At 38.4% G+C, this 24,492-nt stretch overlaps 1 protein-coding gene and 1 long non-coding RNA gene across 6 annotated transcripts in view; one reads left to right on the top strand and one right to left on the bottom strand.

The window, feature by feature from the left end:
* The window catches only part of mkln1 (muskelin 1, intracellular mediator containing kelch motifs), a 233,566-nt gene that overhangs the window by 26,607 nt on the left and 182,467 nt on the right, over positions 1 to 24,492 (bottom strand). The window contains exon 1 of one of the 5 annotated variants that reach the window (XM_057855274.1): positions 74 to 219. The exons of the other annotated variants lie outside the window; for them this stretch is intronic. Coding sequence (XP_057711257.1) covers positions 74 to 153 — 80 coding nt within the window. The 5' untranslated portion in view covers positions 154 to 219. Of the gene's footprint in view, positions 1 to 73; positions 220 to 24,492 lie in introns of those variants that run through there. 5 annotated transcript variants of the gene reach the window in all.
* Positions 10,857 to 24,492, top strand: part of LOC130928586 (uncharacterized) — a 68,008-nt gene continuing 54,372 nt past the window's right edge. Inside the window, exon 1 of the long non-coding RNA XR_009066718.1 lies at positions 10,857 to 11,242. This is a non-coding gene — a long non-coding RNA (uncharacterized LOC130928586). The remainder of the gene's footprint in view (positions 11,243 to 24,492) is intronic.

Raw genomic sequence — 24,492 nt, 5'->3', positions numbered from 1 at the left:
TTAAAATGGCTAAATCCGGCAAACAACAGGCAAGAAAAAGCTCCGAAAGGCAGACGAATGTATAATTACTCACTCGGGTAAATACGTAGAGGAGTACGAGCTCCATTTAAAAACGCTGAACGTAAGAACCCTGCTCTCTGGAACGACAGCCATCTTGTTGCAGGAAAAAAGAAAACACAAGCAGAAGTGAGCTAAGGAAGGGGCGCGTTAGCTCTAAAAGAGACACTGCACCCTTTTGGCTTCCAAGTATTGTGCAAAATGAAATGGTAACATTTCAATTCATGTTCATCATATTTAATATATTTCCTGACTTTAAACTCCATTAGCGTATCTTAAAACCACTGCACGAACGACTCAACTTCACAAGAAAACCACTTTATAGAACACAATATTTAAGTTTATATATGAACACACGCATTAAATAGGTAATTATTCACTATACATATGTGTATATTTTGGATTTCATTTGCATTTTTTTGACCCGTGTTAGGGCTTTAATACAAAAATGCACGTCCTACATTCCAAACAGAGCAGGCTTGCCCTGACAAATATGGCGGCGACAAACGTGCGTCATCGACGTCATTTCTCTGTTTGAAAAGTTAGCTGATTTGTATCTCAATTACTGCTTAAAGACAACGTTTTTATTTTTATTTATTTATAAACAGCGCGAGTTGGAGAATAAACCACTCACAAAAAATAAATTTAACGATAAATGACAATAAATTCGCCCAAGCGGACAGACTCTTATGTAATTTGAAAATCTGAATTAATGCATGAAATACAAATTAACAGTTTCTCGTTGATTTATTTACCAGCTTTCAATTTAACACATTTAACAATTGTACATACAGTCTTAACATTAAGTACCGTATTGGCCCGAATATAAGACGGCCCTGATTATAAGATGACCCCCTCTTTTTCAAGACTCAAGTTTGAAAAAAGACTTTTTGAACACCAAATTAATTTTTATACAGAAAGTAATTACAGTACATCCGAAACAAATAATTATAACAATATATTTGGGAGAAAAAGCATGTTATTTTGCTTCATTCAAATCTTCATGCCTCATTCAAATCTTAATATCTGAACATTTAAATATGTAAACTAGAGTGCAGTCACCTTCGTAAATGAATGGCTTCTGGTTTTTGAAATGTAAATAAACCAATCTATTGTGATAAAACGACAAAACTGCAATAACTGCATTAACCATCAAAGTGAAGTCTAACTGTAACTGTAATCTTGAAACAAATCTGAATAAGGAAAAACATTGTAATAAAAAATTGCAAACTGGTTAAACTTGAGAGAAGCTGAAATCTGTCATGACAGAACATCGTTTCAATGATATCTGGCGCCATGTAGCGTCGTGAATGGGTATAATGTCTAGACCGCGAATATAAGATGACCCCCTCTTTTTCACTCTTATTTCAATGCAAAAAACACCGTCTTATATCCGGGCCAATACGGTATATCAAAATGTATTGTAAATGATAAGAATTTAAGTATGAACATTTATAACAGCTTGTATGACTTGAACAATGTACAAAATTCTAAAAATCAATATGACGACCGTGCAAACATGTCATTGTAACACAAATGACTTACAGCTTCAACAGTACTCTTCGAACAGACAACTTATTGATAATGGCTGCTGTGACATAATTACTCAACACAAGTGTATACTTCAAGGTTTCAGTTTTTGTTTTCCCAGAGCATTTTTAAAATACATGCACAGTTTAATATTCCTCTTCTGCCAATAAAACATTTAAGATTTTATGATAGCAGTAATGACACAGGATTAAGCAAGCACATAGAAACATAGCTGTGACCATTAAATGGTCATATTATAGGTTTTACTGTTGGATTGTCCTTCATGCTAAATGCTTTAGCATCATAAAAGCTATCAGAGAAATCACACACACACAGAGATACAAAATAACACGACAATCTTATTGCTAGATGCGGTCCGTGCCCAATCCACCCATTAAGTTCAGCCATGGACAAAGTTAGAGCAGCTATCCGACTAAATCACGTTCATTTGTAGCGCTAGCCGCTAGAGTTAACCGCAGCGCTACCAATAGAAAGCACTGAAAGCACCCTCTCCTGAAATCGTGAGAACCAGGGAGGACAGCGGGTGAAAGACAGTCTGGATGCCACCAAGAGTCTACTTAATGTCAGGTGAAAGTTTGGTGAAGCTCCCTTAAGCCACACACCATCACGTTTGCTTGTAGCGTTAGCTTACCGGGCTTCTGTTTGACGTTAAAGGGGAATGAACATAGCCGAACAGCACAGAGTCAAAGCGGGATGAAAAGGCTATATTTTCTTGTTTTATTAAATTACCGAATTTACCGAAATGGTCAAAATTACGTCGGTCATCGTGAAGAATGTTGGTAACGGTAAATTTTCAGTATACCTCTCTGCTCTACCGTGACGTCAATCGTAAAGCGCAAGTGGGTCATTTTCAACACGCCCTCGCATACAAACCATTATATTTCTGCTAGTTGTCTCCGGTAATCTTTCAAAAACAAACTTGCCGATCTAACACTGCTATTATAGAACTTGTAGAAACTACTCTAGACATTACGACTGTCCACATATGAAAGATGTTTTCTTCATACGTTTTAACCAAAGGAAAAAATGGGAACAATGGATCCGCTTGTGCGGATGGCCGAAAGGCAATGTGAAGTAATTCACCTTCATATGCAGTAAAAATTTTGCTGGGGGTCATGGTCCTATAAATGACAATCGCGACCCATTGCCTGCCACAGCGTCCTCCGAAGAGGTAAGCCATTTTGATATTTTTACTTATTTTTTAGCGTGCCGTTTTGCCATGCTGGTTCTACCTGACAATGAATGACCTGAAAAAAATTAATGTGGTATCTGACCGCCACCGTTGTTACCTTTTCTATTGTAAAGAAACAACTTTAGTAAGAGGGAAGTTTAGATAAATTAATAGAATTAAGATTTGTTATTAATACGGCTGTCAAAATTATCGCGGGCGGTAATTAATTTTTAAAATTAATCACGTTAAAATATTTGACGCAATTAACGCACATGCCCCGCTCAAACAGATTAAAATGACAGCAAAGTGCAATGTCCACTTGTTACTTGTGTTTTTGGGAGTTTTGTCGCCCTCTGCTGGCGCTTGGGTGCGACTGATTTTATGGGCTTCGCACCCATGAGCATTGTGTAATTATTGACATCAACAATGACCGGCTATTAGTTTATTCTTTGATTGAAAATTTTACAAATTTTATTAAAACGAAAACATTAAGAGGGGTTTTAACTCTTTCACTCCCAGCCATTTTCACCAGAGCAAGGCCCTTCGCTCCCGGCCGTTTTTTCTGGATTTTGACTGATTTTGCAAGGCCCGCAGAAAATTATGTTCTATTGCTATATAAACTTGGAACCCACCAAAAGAAAGATTAGACTCTCTTCTTTCAGCACACAAAAAAAGTAAGTTCGTATCTTTTTCTATTCTTTAGAAATCAGCATTAGAAAATAGCTTAGTTTGAGCAATTTTCCAATTTCTGATGAAAAAACGGAGAAAATGAGCTTTTTGTAAACGCATACATTTCAAACACAACTTTGACTTTAACAAAGCTATTTTTTGCATTAGTTACATTCCAAACATCTGAATAATGTTTTCCTTTTACAAAATACCATGAACAACCAGACAGATAGAGCTTTAGATAGCAAAGTAACAATTTATTCACACACTACTACTGAGAGATGACGGTTTGTCGCCGAGATGACGCCGTTGTCGCCACGTCAGCTGTGTAAACTTTTCCCTCATCGTTGTCTGTCTCACAAAGATGGATTATTTTTGCATTTCTGCGGGGTCTGCTTGGCGAGCCGCTCCACGGGGGGGTTTCACTCGTTTTGCATGGTCATCCAGCGCCTGGCGTCCCAGGCGTCCTCACGTTGTTTTGTCCGGTCGGAGCGCCGCCTGGGCTCATGCCGCCAGCGCTCTGACAATGCTGCCCGGCTTCCACTGCTGTTGAATCGGGTTGCGTGGTATTTCAAAATGCGCTACTGCCCTCCAGTGGCCAGTTTTATTGCTTTAAAATAGGTTTGGAGCGTTGTTCTTTGTTTGTCAGATACGGCGGAAGCTATATATGCTTCTTATAAAAAAAAAAAAAAAACGCAAAAGACTTATAAATACGTTTGTGGGACAGTTGAGCATTTAAAAATAGAACATATTTATACGTTTCCGGGAGCAAATGAGTTAATATAAAATTTCTATAACGTGTACTAACATTTATATTTTAAGAACTACAAGTCTTTCTATCCATGGATCGCTTTAACAGAATGTTAATAATATTATCGCCATCTTGTTGATTTATTGTTAAAAACAAACAAATACAGTACTTATGTACCGTATGTTGAATGTATATATCCATCTTGTGTCTTATCTTTCCATTCAAACAATAATTTACAGAAATGAAATATGGCATATTTTAGAAATGGTTTGAATTGCGATTAATTACGATTAATTAATTTTTAAGCTGTAATTAACTTGATTAAAAATTTTAATCGTTTGACAGCCCTAGTTATTAATGAAAAAATTAAAAGTTCGTTGGCTGTCACTGAGTAGCATTTGCGATGGCTACACAGAACTAACAATATAAATTACCCCAAGAATGGTCAGAGATGTAAGACAACCAGAGGATATAATATATATGAAAGACAGGGCATATGGGGGTAAATGATAGCTTGTTGAAACAGGAGAATGTCATTGTCAGTGGCGTAAGGAAAAACGTGTGAATTAGCTGGTTTTTTTTTCAGCCCTCGACACTCAAGCAATCTCTTTAACTGAACATTTTATTTTCTTCCACATTTTTCCCAGTTAATTTGGCACCAGCGACATAATTTTCAGACAGAATTGGTAGGTTTAGCTCTGTAAATATCTCCTTCGTACACTATTTCCATTCATTTACTATTGGGGACAAACAGTAGCGTCTCGCCCCTTTAGCAACAGTTGCTTTCGTCATGAATATCAATGAGCGGAAGTGACGTGTGGCGTGCGGCACGTCATTTCTGTGTAAACTTATCCAGACACAGTAGTAACCATACATGCATGAATTTCTGTTTTTCATAATTGATTGTTTTAGACAGCAACTCTCAGGGTGATCTCAGGCTTTCGTGAAACATCGAGTCTGTGGACGAAAACACTGCAGATGCATCATCCGATGACTAATATCTCTATTCCCGTTAAGTGGCTCTCCCTCTACATCATCTTATTGTACGACAGGGCACGACTCATCTCCTTCATTTTTCTAGATCCCTCTGCATCATTTCTCCTTGGAGGCGTGTTCAGATTTCCTTATAAACATTAAATAAACGTCTCTTTATAGTGTCACTTTTGTAACGATCTAGCCGTGTAATTCTATTTGGCATCTTCTTCAGTGGTTTCATTGTTGTGTTTGAGAGAATTTATTGTATAAAAGCATCATGCGGTTCATTAGTCTTTATACAGTACACAGCTGTATATATATGGTAGGCCAAAAGCATTCATTGTTTACGTGCAGTGTTGTGTGTCCCATGACAGGAATTCTGGGAATTGGCTAAAAGAGCAGTGCAGTATAGGTTGCATGTACAGTAAAGGCCAAAGGTTTGGACACACTTCATTCAATGCAACACAAATGAAGGTCACAACTCCATTGATAAAGCAATAAATTCCACAAATGAACCCTGAAAAGGCAGATTCAGAGCCTCACCTGCATATTGAAATATATAGTATATCTACAGAAGAGCAAATAAGTATTTAGTCAACCACCAATTGTGCAAGTTCTCCTATATGAAAAGATCGGAGAGGCCTTTAATTGTCAACATGGGTAAACCTCAACCATGAGAGACAAAATGTAGAAGAAAAAAAAAAAACAGAAAATCTCATTGTTTGGTTTTTAAAGAATTTATTTCCAAATTAGAGTGGAAAATAAGCATTTGGTCACCTACAAACAAGCAAGATTTCTGGCTGTCAAAGAGGTCTAACGAGGCTCCACTCGTTACCTGTATCAATGGCATCTGTTTTAACTCATTATCGGTACAAAAGACACCTGTCCACAACTTCAGTCAGACACACGCCAAACTCCACTATGGCCAAGACTGGCTGTCGAAGGACACCAGAGACTAAATTGTAGACCTGCACCAGGCTGGGAAGACTGAATCTGCAAGAGGTAAAAGCTTGGTGTAAAGAAATCAACTGTGGGAGTAATTATTAGAAAATGGAAGACATACAAGACCACTGATAATCTCCTTCGATCTGGGGCTCCATGCAAGATCTCACCTTGTGGCATCAAAATCATAACAAGAACGGTGAACAAAAAATCCCAGAACCACACGGGGCGACCTATTGAATGACCTATAACTACCTACTAGAGCTGGGACCACCGTAACATAGGCTACTATCAGTAATACAATGCGCCGCCAGGGACTCAAATCCTGCACTGCCAGACGTGTCCCCATGCTGAAGAAAGTACACGTCCAGGCCCATCTGCGGTTTGCTAGAGAGCATTTGCATGATCCTGAAGAGGACTGGGAGAATGTGTTATAGTCAGATGAAACCAAAATAGAACTTTTTGGTAGAAACACAGGTTCTCGTGTTTGGAGGAGAAATCATACTGAATTGCATCAGAAGAACACCATACCCACTGTGAAGCATGGGGGTGGAAACATGCTTTGGGGCTGTTTTTCTGCAAAGGGACCAGGACGACTGATCTGTGTAAAGGAAAGAATGAATGGGGCCATGTATCGAGAGATTTTGAGTGAAAATCTCTTTCCATCAGCAACGGCATTGAAGATGAGACGTGGCTGGATCTTTCAGAATGACAATGATCCCAAACACACAGCCAGGGCAACAAAGGAGTGACTTCATAAGAAGCATTTCAAGGTCCTGGAGTGGCCTAACTCAGTCTCCAGATCTCAACCCCATAGAAAATCTGTGGAGGGAGTTGAAAGTCCGTGTTGCCCAATGACAGCCCCAAAACATCACTGCTCTAGAGGAGATCTGCATAGAGGAATGGGCCAAAATACCAGCAACAGTGCGTGAAAAGCTTGTGAAGAGTTACAGAAAACGTTTGGCCTCCATTATAGCCAACAAAGGGTACATAACAAAGTATTGAGATGAACTTTTGGTATTGACCAAATACTTCTTTTCCGCCATGATTTGCAAATAAATTCTTTAAAAATCAAACAATGTGATTTTCACATTCTGTCTCTCATGGTTGAGCTTTACCCATGTTGACAATTACAGGCCTCTCTAATACTTTCAAGTAGGAGAACTTGCACAATTAGTGGTTGACTAAATACTTATTTGCCCCACTGTATATAGTAGGGGTGTGATGATACACACAAGTCACGGTTCAGTACGTTCCCCGGTACGGGAGTCACGGTTCGGTGCGGTTTCAGTACAACAGGAAAAACAAAAAGGCTTTTTTTCCTCACAGAATTTGAAAGTTAAAGTTCCCATACCGTTACACTGTTATAAAGCTGAAATCTTTTATTTCTATCAGTTAATATAAACAGTTATTATTTAAAAGATGTTATAGAAAATATAATGTAATAACGTGTAGAACATGAAAAGTAATGTCAGTTACTTTGCTGAGTAACTAATTACTCTTACAATGAGGTGACTGAGTAACTATCTCAATTAGTTTTTGGGAGAAGTCCAGTGGTACCTCTATTTAAGAGTGTTTCAACATACAGAATTTTCAAGTTAAGAGATGCCTCCAAGGGAAAATATTGCCTCTTGTTCAGAAAGAAATTTCAGGATAAGAAAGGCAAAAATACAGTATGGCTTGTACTCGTAGCTCCCAGAGTTAACTGAACGTAACATACTTATAGCTGCTCTGCCATTGGCTATTGCAAAGCATTCCTGGCATCCAATTGGCTAAGAGGGACCTCTGCTGTATGTGTATGTGTATATCCCCTCTTCATTCGCCCCTCGTGTTCCGACAGCTTTACATGAGTATTAACTTTTATGCTTTATTCTTGGTTTTTTACATTATGCACACCTCAGATTTCATGTTTATTGTGCAATAATCTAATTGTACCATGTATATAGATTGGGGAATTTACATGGAAATCTGTATAAATTTTTTAAGTAGAGGTACAACTGTAATTTTTAACTGTAACTACTTTCTATTTTTTAAAGTCAGATTAGCAACACTGGTTGTACTTGTAATACATTTACTTAAGTATTTATTAGTATTCATAAGTTATATTCACGTGGTTGTGATCATTCATAATGCCCAATTATTAATATGGTATTTTTGGTAATCATTGACTCAGACCTAAAATTTGATAGCCATCTAAAGTCCGTCACTAAATCTGCTTATTACCACCTAAAAAAAATATAGCCAGAATTAAGGGGCTTCTGACTCAACAAGACATGGAAAAACATGTGCATGCTTTCATCTTCTGTCGATTGGACTATTGCAACGGTATATTTACAGGTCTTGATAAAAAATTAGTCAGGAAGCAGCAGCTAGTACAGAATGCTACAGCCAGAGTCATCACAAATACAAGGAAACTGGACCAAATTACACCTGTTCTGAAATCGTTACCCTTGCTTCCAATGAGTCAAAGGATAGACTAGAAAATACTACTTCCCGTCTACAAATACTTAATGGCCTTGGAGCAAAATACATGCTTGATTTGTAAGATTCCAATGAAACATCTAGACCCCTAAGGTCGTCTAGAATCGGTCTCCTGTATGCTCCAAGAACAAGAACCAAGCACGATGAGGCAGCATTTAGTTATTATGCTCCTCACCTCTGGAACAAGTTACCTGAAGGTCTGAAGTATGCTCAAATTGTTAGCTGCTTTAAATCATGGCTAAAAACGTACTTATTTAGCACAGTATTTTTCAATCTCAAATATTTTTTTCGCATTCAAAAATGTTTTCTATGCTTGAAATTTTTCTTTTTTTGATTGAAGTGATTTTCTTTTTGAAAATGTATATTTTTTGAAGCAACTTATTTTTTGATTGAATAATAAAGACAAAAACGTCCTAGCCAAAATGTGGCCCAAACACAAATCAACATCATTTTAATCTAAAAAGTTGCTTGAACGGGTCATTCCGTGCATGAGTGCATGTGTTAATTGAGTCAAATAGTTTAACGTGATTAATTAAAAAAAAAAAAAATTAAGTACCGTTAACGCGATAAATTGAACAGCCCTAATTATTTTTTTGTTTAATTATTCGTGATTAAATTTATTCGTGATTAAATGCGATTTTTATGTATAATTGAATTTCCTGTTTTGATTGTCTTTGTTTTTACGTTCTATCGATTTGATGTGGTTTTTATGATCTTCATGTGATGTAAAGCACTTTCAATTGCCTTGTGTTGAATTGTGTTATATAAATAAAGTTGCCTTGCCTATTTGTAAATTTCTCTGAGCACCATAACTTTACTGTCAATAGTATTGTTAGCATGCAAGACGCTTTAGAACATAAGCGGATTTTAAGGGAGGGCCCTTAAAATCCCCTGGTGGCCAAAAAGTGTCACTGCATGTAATTGACTGTAAAGCAATAACACTGCGACAAAAATGAATGAAATTAACAACAACAACAAAAAAACATTTTTATAATGGGTTGAAAATATTTTTCGAGCACCTTAGACAGTCATTTGCTTGGCATATATATATATATATATATATATATATATATATATATTACAGAAAAAAATATTTTTAAAAGTGATTTTTTTTCTTTGATTGATTAAAATATATTTATTTGATTGAAGCAGCTTTTTTGGGGATTGAATGATTTAGACACAAATGTCCTAATCATAATATGGCCCAAACACAAAAAGGATTGGTTCAATCAAGGAAAACTTTTTCAATGAAAAATGAAGTGTTCAAATGCAAATTTTTCAATCTCAAATATTTTTTCGCATACAAAAACTTTTTTCTATGATTGAAAATTTTCTTTTTTTTGACTGAAGTGATTTTTCTTTTTGAAAATCATATTTTTTGAAGCAACTTATTTTTTGATTGAATAATAAAGAGAAAAATGTCCAGCCAAAATGTGGCCTAAACACAAATCAACATTACTTCAATCAAAAAAAATGCTTAAAAAACTTGACTTCAGTTAGAAAAATAAAATAAAATAAAAATTAATCAAAGAAAAATAGCTTTCATATGCATTTCTGCAAGTTTTTCGAGTTTCAAATTTATTTTTGCATTCTAACACCTTTTTTGGTTGAAAAATATATATTTTGATTGAAGCGACTTTTAAAAAAATGTTTAATTGAAGCGTTTTTTGGATTGAATAATAAAGAAACAAATCTACCTCCATATGGCCCCGCCCAGGGGATACAATTTTTGACTGGGGTAACTACATTGGCACGACACCGGCAGGCGTACCATAATCAATGGATGACGATCTTGGCAAAAAGTATTGCTTAAGCAGCCTGATTTAGAATTCCCTTTAAAAAAACACTCATTGTCAACTTATTATTATAAATATTCTATAAAGTTCAATTTTATTGCTGACACTGCGTTTCGGGGTCATCAACATGTCGTGCCCCCGCCGCCCCAAAAGTCAAACTCCGCCTATGCTGAACCCCATTCACCAAATATCTTTGGTTTTATTAATGTCCCGTCCCCAGCAAAAAGTGTACATGCAGGTTATGCTGTTATATCGTCCCTACCAATATTAAGACCAAGCCTACGCCATTGGACAGTATACATTGATTTCAACATACGAGCATCATAAGAACCACAGCGTTTTCTTTATGAACATCACCATCCACTCTTAATCGTCATCATCGTTCTGAATCTAGCGGTGACATCACCACGCAGATGCCGTCATCTTTCCGGTAAAAGCACAGCCCACCGACCCAGGTGATATCACTTTTCCTCTCTCTTCTTTTTGAGAACAATTTTCGCGAGAAGCTATCACGTGGGAGGCCCCTTTAAGTTGCCGTTGACGGAGGCCCGAGCGTGTCACATGGACATGATATCATGACCGGGCAGGAACACAGTGAGCGAGGGAGCGAGGCCACTTCTTCTTCTTGGGCAAAACGCGCGCTGTCATTTGACGACCGTGCTGGGACGAGGATCGCCGGATTCGGACTTGTCGAATATAATACAAATCCACCTGCCAACAGCTGTGACGCGCTTTAAAAAAACAACCCACGGAGGAAAACATCGGTCCCGGAGCAGCGCCTTTTGGAGTGTGAGTGAAGTTATTTCTCGTCGCTGATGTGCGCCACACGGCTGTGCGCTTCTGCTGCAGGTGCGTGGTTTGCGCACTCTATACATTGACAGGCATGGCTTTTGGGATTTTTGGCTCTACTGTACGTAAACGCGTTAACAACTATAGTTCTCTCAAACGGGGAGATTAAGTGTTCATCGCCTTGTTCGCCGCAGACAGTGTCCGCATTCCAGGTGCTGTTGCGCACATCGAAATGGAAGTAAACAAGTGGGAATAAGGGGCAAGTGGGGAAGAAAAAAAAAAAATCCGCGTGCTTTTCCTCATCAAGCGCGACGGCCGCGGGCACGACTGGAAATGTCCTGAAAACATCCGCCAGGCACAGCAGGAACAAGTTGTCGTCGCGGGATTGGTTTTCTTTTTTTTTTGACATTTATGAAAAGTGAAAACTCAATGGCGTCCTGTGGGAATAAAATAAAAATACTGACTCCAAGAAAAGTTCTACAAGTACATAGTAGTAGATGGGTGGGAGCATAAGCGGATTTTAAGGGGGGGCCAGGCGCCCCCGGTGGCCGAAAAGTGTCATTGCATGAAATTGACTTTCCTATATCTATAAAAGTTGTAAAGCAATTAAACTGCAACAAAAATGAATGAAATGAACAAAATAATGTATTTTTAGAATGGGTCATAATTATTTTTCGAACAGATCATGTGACTAGCACCTTAGACGGTCATTTGCTTAAATAATAAATTATAAAATTATAAATTAATAAAAAACTAGGGGAGAGCAATTTTATTTTTTAAAATTTTTTTCTTTGATTGAATTTTTTTTTTTCATTGAAGCAACTTTTTTGGGGGGATTGAATGATTTAGACTAGGGGTGTCAAACGATTAAAAATTAGAGTTAATTACAGCTTAAAAATTAATCGTAATTAATCGCAATTAATCGCAATTCAAACCATCTATAAAATATGCCATATTTTTCTGTAAATTATTGTTGGAATGGAAAGATGAGACACAAGATGGATATCTACATTCAACATACGGTACATAAGTACTGTAATTGTATATTTTAACAATAAATCAACAAGATGGCATTACCATTATTAACATTCTGTTAAAGCGATCCATGGATAGAAAGACTTGTAGTTCTTAAAAGATAAATGTTTGTACAAGTTATAGAGATTTTATATTAAAACCCCTCTTAATGTTTTCGTTTTAATAAAATTTGTAAAAATTTCAATCAAAAAATAAACTAGTAGCCCGCCATTGTTGATGCCAATAATTACTTACACAATGCTCATGGGTGCTGAAGCCTATAAAATCAGTCGCACCCAAGCGCCAGCAGAGGGCGATAAAACTCCGAAAAACACAACAAGTACACATTTCACTGTGCTGTCATTTTAATGTTTGAGCGGGGCATGTGCGTTAATTGCGTCAAATATTTTAATGTGATTAATTTAAAAAATTAATTACCGCCCGTTAACGCGATAATTTTGACAGCCCTAATTTAGACACAAATGCCCTACCCATAATATGGAGCAGACACAAAAAGGATTGCTTCAATCAAAGAAAACTTTTTCAATGAAAAATTAAGTGTTCAAATGCAAATTTTTCAATCTCATATCTTTTTTCGCATTCAAAAACGCTTTTTATGATTGAATTTTTTCTTTTTTTGATTGAAGTGATTTTTCTTTTTGAAAATATATATTTTTTTAAGCAACTTATTTTTGATTGAATAATAAAGACAAAAACGTCCTAGCCTAAATGTGGCCCAAACACCTATCAACATTACTTCAATCAAAAAAGTTGCTTCAATAAAAAAATAAAAACAAAAAAAAGAACAAGGAAAAATTGCTTTCACATTCATTTTTTTGAGTTTCAAATCTATTTGTGCAATCACATTTTTTTTTTTTTATTGAAGCGACTTTTTTTGATTGAAAATATATATTTTGATTGAAGAGACTTTTTAAAAAAAAATTGAATAATAAAGAACAAATCTATCCCCATATGGCTCTGCCCAGGGGATACAATTTTTGACTGGGGTAACTACATTGGCACGACACCGGCAGGCGTACCATATTCAATGGATGACGATCTTGGCGAAAAGTATTGCCTAAACTGCCTGATTTAGAATTCCCCTCAAGAATGATGGGAAACAAAAAAGCGCTCATTTGTAACTTATTATTATAAATATTCTTGTAAGTTAATTTTATTGCTGACACTGCGTTTTGGGTACATCAACATGTTGTGCCCCCCCGACCCAAAAATCAAACTCCGCATATGGGTGGGAGCACAAATGAATGGACAGAAAACCATTGGACTTTTTCATTGTTTTGATGATTGGTCGGTCATATCTATCAGTGGGCATTATTAAAAGTGAGGAAAATTGGCAATTTTCATAGCTATTTTGTTTGTCGTGAAATCACAGGCGTAGGTTTGGTCTCATAATTGGTAGGGACAATATTACCTTATTGCACATAATGCAAACACAGATCCAAATAAGGGACAACTAGCTTGACTTCGTTGTTCCTTGTGGAGGCTGACCTGACCGCAGTAGTTTTGACGTTTAGCAAGTTTAATGTTATGCTAACTCTGATGCAGGTCAAACTTTCGGGAGCAAAATTAGTGGTGTTTCACCCACCTTCATAACACTGACGACTTTTTACATGACTTCCAGTGGCTGCTGCTGGCCGAAAAAAGAATATGCTAATATGCTAATGAATGCTTATGACAGATGTCATTAAGTGTCATCCGGCGTATTATATCGCTAATTCCATTAATGTCCAGCTTGGATCTTTTACAACCATTAAAAAAGGGAGATCATTTGCCAGATGGCACAAAAAGACATCCGCATCATAAGCATTATTTAATGCTCATGGCAGTGTCATGTCATAATTATGATGGTCTCATGACAGTCCGATCGCGCCACCTTCAAATAAAATGTTAATAAATTCCATAACTAGAATTTAATGAAACAACTAGAACAGTAACTGATAGGGGTGTAACGGTACATAAAAATCTCGGTTCGGTACGTACCTCGGTTTTGAGGTCACGATTCGGTTCATTTTCGGTACAGTAAGAAAGCAAAATATAAATGTGCTAGTTGTTTAGTACACACCTTTGTTCTTTCAACAACAGGAACATTAGCCTATACAAAGCTAGAATTCTGCTAAAAAAGTAGCGGGTATGTAAAGATAATCCAACAACAATTTGCCTTTCAGACCCTGCGTATTGGTCAGCTTTCTTTCTGAAAGAAAGAAGAAAAAAGAAGTCCTATGCTAAAGAGAAAAGCAATCCCAACTAGGCCTGCAAGCAGGACTGAACGGGCCCTCGCGATCTAGCGCAACTCGGACGTCACGCAACTCGGACTGTGTGCAGGTCAGGGCGGTGGCAGATCCTCCTCTCTAATCATCTCATTAGAACCTAACATGCTCGAAAGTCGCCTATTTACATTCCCACACCCAAGAGATAAAAACCCCTATTGGAGAGAGTACTACAAAAAAGGAGCCACTACTGAGCTGTGCAGCCAAGCCCTTATTCAAAACTAAAATTAATCTTCTAACTGGGCCAATTCGACCAAGTGTGCCAACTATTGTGGCTCTATAAGCTGCCTGAGTCTCTGAAAAAAAATATTTCCTTTAAATGGCGAACAAAGGGTCGTCACGGCAACAGACAGAGACACGTGGACATGGGCCGTAAATAAGTATTTTAATAGGTCTTGAAACTACAATGACCAACCTGAAAAGAACTGGACATGTATTGGAAAAACGAGTGACTTTCTATTGCCACTAGTTGGCGCTGTAGGGTTGATGCAAATGACCCCTACAAGGCCCTTCAGGGTATGACTCTCAACAAGCACGGGAAGTTTGGCGCAGATATGTTGTATATCTGCCGAGTTATGACTGTTCAAAGTTTTTGGAGAGAAAAATTGTTGACAGTCATTTTCACTTTCCTGTTTGGACCCCTCCGCTTCAACGAAACTTCAATATTTTTCATCAGGCACCTGAACACAGGTCTTAAGGCTTCCCTTTTGCAGGTTTGAGGTAGATTGATTTTTTCCCTTTAGAGGAGGAGTGTGTCCCGTAAAAAAGGGCATTTCCTGTTCCCACTAGGAGGCGCCAGGCACAAATGGTAAATTTTCAATCCAGTCCTGCTCAGGCTAGTATACCTCACACACATGCCAGATTTAAAATAGATTGAACGTTGTATGAGGGAGTTATCAGTCATTTTCCGAATTCGGTGTTTTGGCGAAAAAATGGCCGACTTTGGCACCCCGCCCAGGTCAGGCCCGTGAATGAAAACACACCATTTTTATAACTTAAGATTTCATATGCCTCATGAACAGGCTCGCCAATTTTGAGAATGATCAAACTAATTCCCTAGGTGCCAAGGTGTAAAATGTGCACACTGTAAATCGATAAAAATTTCACATTCAATCCAAAATACCCGATTTCCTGTAGGATTTGGAATGTGTGTGCAAGAGACTTTTTGGAGCAGTTTTGCACAAAGTTTTGACTCTCCAAATTTCATCACTCTATGTTAGAAAAACCTAAATGGAGAGGCCTTTTTGAAAATTTCAAGGGGGCGCCACTGAGCCATTTTGTTAAATTTTTTCGTAACGTTGCAAGATTATCGAACGTTATCCAAAGCCGCATGTATGTGCAAATTTTGGTGAGTTTTTATGCATATTCAAGCCTCCAAATGTAAACTCTTACTGTGAACCCATGAAAATTTCACATTCGATCCAAAATACCCAATTTCCTGTTGGATTTGGAATATGGGTGCAAGAGACTTTTTGGAGCAGTTTTGCATAAGGTATCTACTCCCCAAATTTCCTTGCTCTATGTTGAAAAAACCCAATAGGAAAGGCCTTTTTTAAAACTTCTTTCTTTCGCCACTAGTTGGCACTGTAGAGTTGATGCAAATGACCCCTACAAGAACCTTCAGGGTATGACTCTCAACAAACACGGAAAGTTTGGCGCAGATATGTTGCATATCTGCCGAGTTATGACTGTTCAAAATTTTTGGCGAGACAAATTGTTGACGGTCATTTTCACTTCCAGTTTGGACCTCTCCGCTTCAACGAAACCTCAATATTTTTTATCAGGGACCTGAACACATGTCTTGAGGCTCCCCTGAAACAGGTTTGAGGTCAATAGTTTTTTTTCCCTTGGAGGAGGAGCCTGTCTCGTAAAGAAGGCCATTTCCTGTTCCCACTAGGGGGCGCCAGGCCTAATGGGTAATATTTCAATGCAGTCGTGTTCAGGCTGGGATATCTCATATACATGCTAGAAATGAAAAAGATTGAACGTTGTATCACGGAGTTTTTAATCATTTTCTGAATTTGGTATTTTGCCCAAAAATGGCCGACTTTGGGACCACGCCCAGGCCCGACCCTTGAGTGAAAACACACCATTTTGAAAACTTAAGATCTCATATGTCTCCTGAATACTCTGACCAATTTTGAAGACGATCCAACTATTTTCTTCAGCGACAAGGTCTCAAATGTAAATCGATAAAATTTCACATTTGATCCAAAATTTCCGACTTCCTGTTGGATTTGGAATATGGGTGCAAGAGACTTTTTGGAGCAGTTTTGCACAATGTATCGACTCGCCAAATTTCATCGTTCTACGTTGAAAAAACCTAATAGGAAAGGCCTTTTTGAAAATTTCAAGGGGGCGCCACTGAGCGATTTTGTTAAATTTTTTTGTAGATTATCAAAATTTACGCAAAGTTGCATGTATGTGCAAATTTTGGTGAGTTTTCGTGCATGTTCAGGCCTCCAAATGTAAACCCCAACTGTGAACCGATAAAAATTTCACATTTGATCCAAAATATCCGATTTCCTGTTGGATTTGGAATATGGGTGCAAGAGGCTTTTTTGAACAGTTAGGCATAAGGTATCTACTCCCCAAATTTCATTGCTCTACGTTGAAAACCTGAGAGGAGAGGCCTTTTTGAAAATTTTAAGGGTAAAGGGGGCGCCACTGAGCCATTTTTTGACATTTTTTCAAAACGACACAAGATTATCGAAATTTACGCAAAGCCGCACGTATGTGCAAATTTTGGTGACTTTTCGTGCATGTTCAGGCCTCCAAATTGGCCATTTTCATTTGCCCTGAAAAAAGAAGAATAATAATAATAATAACTAGGCCTGCAAGCAGGACTGAACGGGCCCTCGCAATCTAGCGCAACTCGGACCTCACGCAACTCGGACTGTGTGCAGGTCAGGGTGGTGGCAGATCCTCCTCTATAATCATCTCATTAGAACCTAACATGCTCGAAAGTCGCCTATTTAAATTCCCACACCCAAGAGATAAAAACCCCTATTGGAGAGAGTACTACAAAAAAGGAGCCACTACTGAGCTGTGCAGCCAAGCCCTTATTCAAAACCAAAATTAATCTTCGAACTGGGCCAATTCGACCAAGTGTGCCAACTATTGTGGCTCCATAAGTTCCCTGAGTCTCTGAAAAAAAAAATTTCCTTTAAATGGCGAACAAAGGGTCGTCACGGCAACAGACAGAGACACGTGGACATGGGCCGTAAAAAAGTATTTTAATAGGTCTTGAAACTACAATGACCAACATGAAAAGAACTGGACATGTTTTGGAAAAACGAGTGACTTTCTATCGCCACTAGTTGGCGCTGTAGGGTTGATGCAAATGACCCCTACAAGGCCCTTCAGGGTATGACTCTCAACAAGCACGGGAAGTTTGGCGCAGATATCTTGTATATCTGCCGAGTTATGACTGTTCAAAGTTTTTGGAGAGAAAAATTGTTGACAGTCATTTTCACTTTCCTGTTTGGACCCCTCCGCTTCAACGAAACTTAAATATTTTTCATCAGGCACCTGAAGACAGGTCTTAAGGTTTCCCTTATGCAGGTTTGAGGTAGATTGATTTTTTCCCTTTAGAGGAGGAGTGTGTCCCGTAAAAAAGGGCATTTCCTGTTCCCACTAGGAGGCGCCAGGCACAAATGATAAATTTTCAATCCAGTCCTGCTCAGGCTGGTATACCTCACACACATGCCAGATTTCAAATAGATTGAACGTTGTATGAGGGAGTTATCAGTCATTTTCCGAATTCGGTGTTTTGGCGAAAAAATGGAAGAATTTGGCGCCCCGCCCAGGTGAGGCCCGTGAATGAAAACACGCCATTTTTATAACTTAAGATTTCATATGCCTCATGAACAGTCTCACCAATTTTGAGAATGATCAAACTAATTCCCTAGGTGCCAAGGTGTAAAATGTGCACACTGTAAATCGATAAAAAGTTCACATTCAATCCAAAATACCCGATTTCCTGTAGGATTTGGAATGTGTGTGCAAGAGACTTTTTGGAGCAGTTTTGCACAAAGTTTTGATTCTCCAAATTTCATCACTCTATGTTAGAAAAACCTAAATGGAGAGGCCTTTTTGAAAATTTCAAGGGGGCGCCACTGAGCCATTTTGTTAAATTGTTTCGTAACGTTGCAAGATTATCGAACGTTATCCAAAGCCGCATGTATGTGCAAATTTTGGTGAGTTTTTATGCATATTCAAGCCTCCAAATGTAAACTCTTACTGTGAACCCATGAAAATTTCACATTCGATCCAAAATACCCGATTTCCTGTTGGATTTGGAATATGGGTGCAAGAGACTTTTTGGAGCAGTTTTGCATAAGGTATCTACTCCCCAAATTTCCTTGCTCTATGTTGAAAAAACCCAATAGGAAAGGCCTTTTTTAAAACTTCTTTCTGTCGCCACTAGTGGGCACTGTAGAGTTGATGCAAATGACCCCTACAAGAACCTTCAGGGTATGACTCTCAACAAACACGGAAAGTTTGGCGCAGATATGTTGCATATCTGCCGAGTTATGACTGTTCAAAATTTTTGGCGAGACAAATTGTTGACGGTCATTTTCACTTCCAGTTTGGACCTCTCCGCTTCAACGAAACCTCAATATTTTTCATCAGGGACCTGAACACATGTCTTGAGGCTCCCCTGAAACAGGTTTGAGGTCAATAGATTTTTTTCCCTTGGAGGAGGAGCCTGTCTCGTAAAGAAGGCCATTTCCTGTTTCCACTAGGGGGCGCCAGGCCTAATGGGTAATATTTCAATGCAGTCGTGTTCAGGCTGGGATATCTCATATACATGCTAGAAATGAAAAAGATTGAACGTTGTATCACCGAGTTTTTAATCATATTCTGAATTTGGTATTTTGCCCAAAAATGGCTGACTTTGGGACCACGCCCAGGTCAGACCCTTGAGTGAAAACTCACCATTTTGAAAACTTAAGATCTCATATGTCTCCTGAATAGTCTGACCAATTTTGAAGACGATCCAACTATTTTCTTCAGCGACAAGGTCTCAAATGTAAATCGATAAAATTTCACATTTGATCCAAAATTTCCGGCTTCCTGTTGGGTTTGGAATATGGGTGCAAGAGACTTTTTGGAGCAGTTTTACACAATGTATCGACTCACCAAATTTCATCATTCTACGTTGAAAAAACCTAATAGGACAGGCCTTTTTGAAAATTTCAAGGGGGCGCCACTGAGCGATTTTGTTAAATTTTTTTGTAGATTATCAAAATTTACGCAAAGTTGCATGTATGTGCAAATTTTGGTGAGTTTTCGTGCATGTTCAGGCCTCCAAACGTAAACTCCAACTGTGAACCGAAAAAATTTCACATTTGATCCAAAATATCCGATTTCCTGTCGGATTTGGAATATGGGTGCAAGAGGCTTTTTTGAACAGTTAGGCATAAGGTATCTACTCCCCAAATTTCATCGCTCTACGTTGAAAACCTGAGAGGAGAGGCCTTTTTGAAAATTTTAAGGGTCAAGGGGGCGCCACTGAGCCATTTTTTGAAATTTTTTCAAAACGACGCTAGATTATCAAATTTTACGCGAATCTGCACGTATGTGCAAATTTTGGTGACTTTTCGTGCATGTTCAGGCCTCCAAATTGGCCATTTTCATTTGCCATGAAGAAAGAAGAATAATAATAACTAGGCCTGCAAGCAGGACTGAACGGGCCCTCGCAATCTAGCGCAACTCGGACGTCACGCAACTCGGACTGTGTGCAGGTCAGGCTGGTGGCAGATCCTCCTCTCTAATTATCTCATTAGAACCTAACATGCTCGAAAGTCGCCTATTTACATTCCCACACCCAAGAGATAAAAACCCCTATTGGAGAGAGTACTACAAAAAAGGAGCCACTACTGAGCTGTGCAGCCAAGCCCTTATTCAAAACCCAAAATTAATCTTCTAACTCGGCCAATTCGACCAAGTGTGCCAAATACTGTGGCTCTATAAGCTGCCTGAGTCTCTGAAAAAAAATATTTCCTTTAAATGGCGAACAAAGGGTCGTCACGGCAACAGACAGAGACACGTGGACATGGGCCGTAAATAAGTATTTTAATAGGTCTTGAAACTACAATGACCAACCTGAAAAGAACTGAACATGTATTGGAAAAACGAGTGACTTTCTATTGCCACTAGTTGGCGCTGTAGGTTTGATGCAAATGACCCCTACAAGGCCCTTCAGGGTATGACTCTCAACAAGCACGGGAAGTTTGCCGCAGATATGTTGTATATCTGCCGAGTTATGACTGTTCAAAATTTTTGGAGAGAAAAATTATTGACAGTCATTTTCACTTTCCTGTTTGGACCCCTCCGCTTCAACGAAACTTCAATATTTTTCATCAGGCACCTGAAGACAGGTCTTAAGGCTTCCCTTATGCAGGTTTGAGGTCGATTAATTTTTTCCCTTGGAGGAGGAGTGTGTCACCGTAAAAAAGGGCATTTCCTGTTCCCACTAGGAGGCGCCAGGCACAAATGGTAAATTTTCAATCCAGTCGTGCTCAGGCTGGTATACCTCACACACATGGCAGATTTAAAATAGATTGAACGTTGTATGAGGGAGTTATCAGTCATTTTCCGAATTCGGTGTTTTGGCGAAAAAATGGCCGACTTTGGCACCCCGCCCAGGTCAGGCCCGTGAATGAAAACACACCATTTTGATAACTTAAGATTTCATATGCCTCATGAACAGTCTCGCCAATTTTGAGAATGATCAAACTAATTCCCTAGGTGCCAAGGTGTAAAATGTGCACACTGTAAATCGATAAAAAATTCACATTCAATCCAAAATACCCGATTTCCTGTTGGGTTTGGAATACGCATGCAAGAGACTTTTTGGAGCAGTTTTGTACAAGGTATTGACTCTCCGAATTTCATCCATCTACGTTGAAAAAACCTAAATGGAGAGATCTTTTTGAAAATTTCAAGGGGGCGCCACTGAGCCATTTTGTTACATTTTTTCGTAACGTTGCAAGATTATTGAACGTTATGCAAAGCCGCATGTATGTCGAAATTTTTGTGAGTTTTCGTGCATGTTCAAGCCTCCAAATGTAAACTCCTACTGTTAACCGATAAAAATTTCACATTTGATCCAAAATACCCGATTTCCTGTTGGATTTGGAAAATGGGTGCAAGAGACTTTTTGGAGCAGTTTTGCACAAGGTATCAACTCCCCAAATTTCCTCACTCTATGTTGGAAAAACCCAATAGGAAAGGCCTTTTTTAAAACTTCTTTCTGTCGCCACTAGTTGGCACTGTAGAGTTGATGCAAATGACCCTTACACGAACCTTCAGGGTATGACTCTCAACAAACACGGGAAGTTTGGCGCAGATATGTTGTATATCTGCCGAGTTATGATTGTTCAAAGTTTTTGGCGAGACAAATTGTTGACGGTCATTTTCACTTCCAGTTTGTACCTCTCCGCTTCTACAAAACCTCAATATTTTTCATTAGGCACCTGAACACGTCTTGAGGCTCCCCTGAAACAGGTTTGAGGTCAATAGATTTTTTTCCCTTGGAGGAGGAGCCTGTCTCGTAAAGAAGGCCATTTCCTGTTCCCACTAGGGGGCGCCAAGCCTAATGGGTAAAATTTAAATGCAGTCGTGTTCAGGCTGGGATATCTCATATACTTGCTAGAAATGAAAAAGATTGAACGTTGTATCACGGAGTTTTTAATCATTTTCTGAATTTGGTGTTTTGCCCAAAAATGGCCAACTTTGGGACTACACCCAGGCCAGACCCTTGGATGAAAACTCACCATTTTGAAAACTTAAGATCTCATATGTCTCCTGTATAGTCTGACCAATTTTGAAGACGATCCAACTATTTTCTTCAGCGACAAGGTCTCAAATGTAAATCGATAAAATTTCGCATTTGATCCAAAATTTCCGACTTCCTGTTGGATTTGGAATATAGGTGCAAGAGACTTTTTGGAGCAGTTTTACGCAATGTATCGACTCACCAAATTTCATCATTCTACGTTGAAAAAACCTAATAGGAAAGGCCTTTTTGAAAATTTCAAGGGGGCGCCACTGAGCGATTTTGTTAAATTTTTTTGTAGATTATCAAAATTTACGCAAAGTTGCATGTATGTGCAAATTTTGGTGAGTTTTCGTGCATGTTCAGGCCTCCAAACGTAAACTCCAACTGTGAACCGAAAAAATTTCACATTTGATCCAAAATATCCGATTTCCTGTCGGATTTGGAATATGGGTGCAAGAGGCTTTTTTGAACAGTTAGGCATAAGGTATCTACTCCCCAAATTTCATCGCTCTACGTTGAAAACCTGAGAGGAGAGGCCTTTTTGAAAATTTTAAGGGTCAAGGGGGCGCCACTGAGCCATTTTTTGAAATTTTTTCAAAACGACGCAAGATTATCAAATTTTACGCGAATCTGCACGTATGTGCAAATTTTGGTGACTTTTCGTGCATGTTCAGGCCTCCAAATTGGCCATTTTCATTTGCCATGAAGAAAGAAGAATAATAATAATAATAATAATAATAATAATAATCCTTTGCATTACAATAGGGCCTTCGCACGCCTAGTGCTCGGGCCCTAATAATAATAATAATAATAATAATAATAATAATAATAATCCTTTGCAAAACAATAGGGCCTTCGCACGTCTAGTGCTCGGGCCCTAATGACAAAGATTTTAACATGTATTTTACAAATGAAATGCCTCAATAATTTTTTTTTTCTTATGAACGGTTTTCAAAAGTTTTATTGGTGGATTTTCTCAAGTTAAAGCGCCACACAGAAATTAATAAATTTAAATGTGTGAGCAAGATCTGTGTATTATTCTTATTATTTAATTACAGGTGTTTTAGCTCATTTCAATTTATTTTATTTAAATTTACATTGTATATTTTATGTTGTATAACTTTAGTTCCTATGTGAATATTAGTTCCTACTTGTTTTGTTGTGGTAGGAGGGTTTTGTATTGAACACAGGGCCGTGTTGGTTATTATTGTGGCAGAGAAGACAGCAGTAAATCAACAAAGACAAGTCAACTGTGCCCCGAGCTACCACTCAAGAGATCTGATGGACTCAAAAAGTGGGTTACGATTGCATAGTTTGAAAACCGACCGGTGTGCCCGCTCCTAGCTACCGGTAGTAGTAGTGACGCAGGAGGGTCGCGCCTCACGCCAAATAATAAACTCTGCCGTTCTTTTCGCGTGCATCGTGTTGAGTCGCTTCTGGGACGCGTCTAACACGCGGCCGCACTGCGACTAGTGTGCATTGGCTGATTGACTTTAACGCCCGCGTTTCACTGCGTTCTCACGGCGGCCACGTTGTCGTGCCGTTGACGTTTCTGGGTTATACTGTCCTACCGTGTTGGTCCTCATTACAGTAGAGAAGACGGCGTAAATATAATCTACACAAAGAAACTGTAACCCGATTGACTCACAGCCTCGAAAAGTAAGGGTTACATTTAGGTCTGCAGCTATCGAATATTTTAGTAGTCGATTAATCGATGGACTAGTTAGCTCGAATAATCGAGTAATCTGATAAGGAATATGAAAATTTAAAATACCTGGGTTGAGCCTCAAACGGTAGAAAAAAGTTTTTTAAAAATGAGTATCTATGTACAGCAAAAGAATAATTGGCTAACTTACACAGAAAAAGTCCGCTAGCTTAAATGCTATAAAATGCTAAAGTTTTTTTTTCTTTACAATGCTCTTAACAAATAGTTCAGACACATATTCCCACAAAAAACGGCTAAATATGCCTATAAACTAAATTAAGAATGCATTAAAAACATTAGCTCGAACAAAAACTTACGTTGGTCTTAACAGGGAGCAGTTGGATTCAGCCATGTGAAAAGAGGCAGACCAGAGGGCAATATATCCACCCTCATCAATAAAACTATATACAAACACTTTCAAAATAAACCATTACAACGCCACTTTAGATGAATACTCGAAGCAACAAAATTTAATTTGAATATTTTCTTCTAATCGAATACTCAAATTAATCGA

The sequence above is a fragment of the Corythoichthys intestinalis genome, chromosome 13, assembly GCF_030265065.1.
Source record: "Corythoichthys intestinalis isolate RoL2023-P3 chromosome 13, ASM3026506v1, whole genome shotgun sequence".
Taxonomy (NCBI): domain Eukaryota; kingdom Metazoa; phylum Chordata; class Actinopteri; order Syngnathiformes; family Syngnathidae; genus Corythoichthys; species Corythoichthys intestinalis.
The sequence above is the reverse complement of the archived record's forward strand: the minus strand, read 5'-3'. Positions and strand labels throughout refer to the sequence as shown.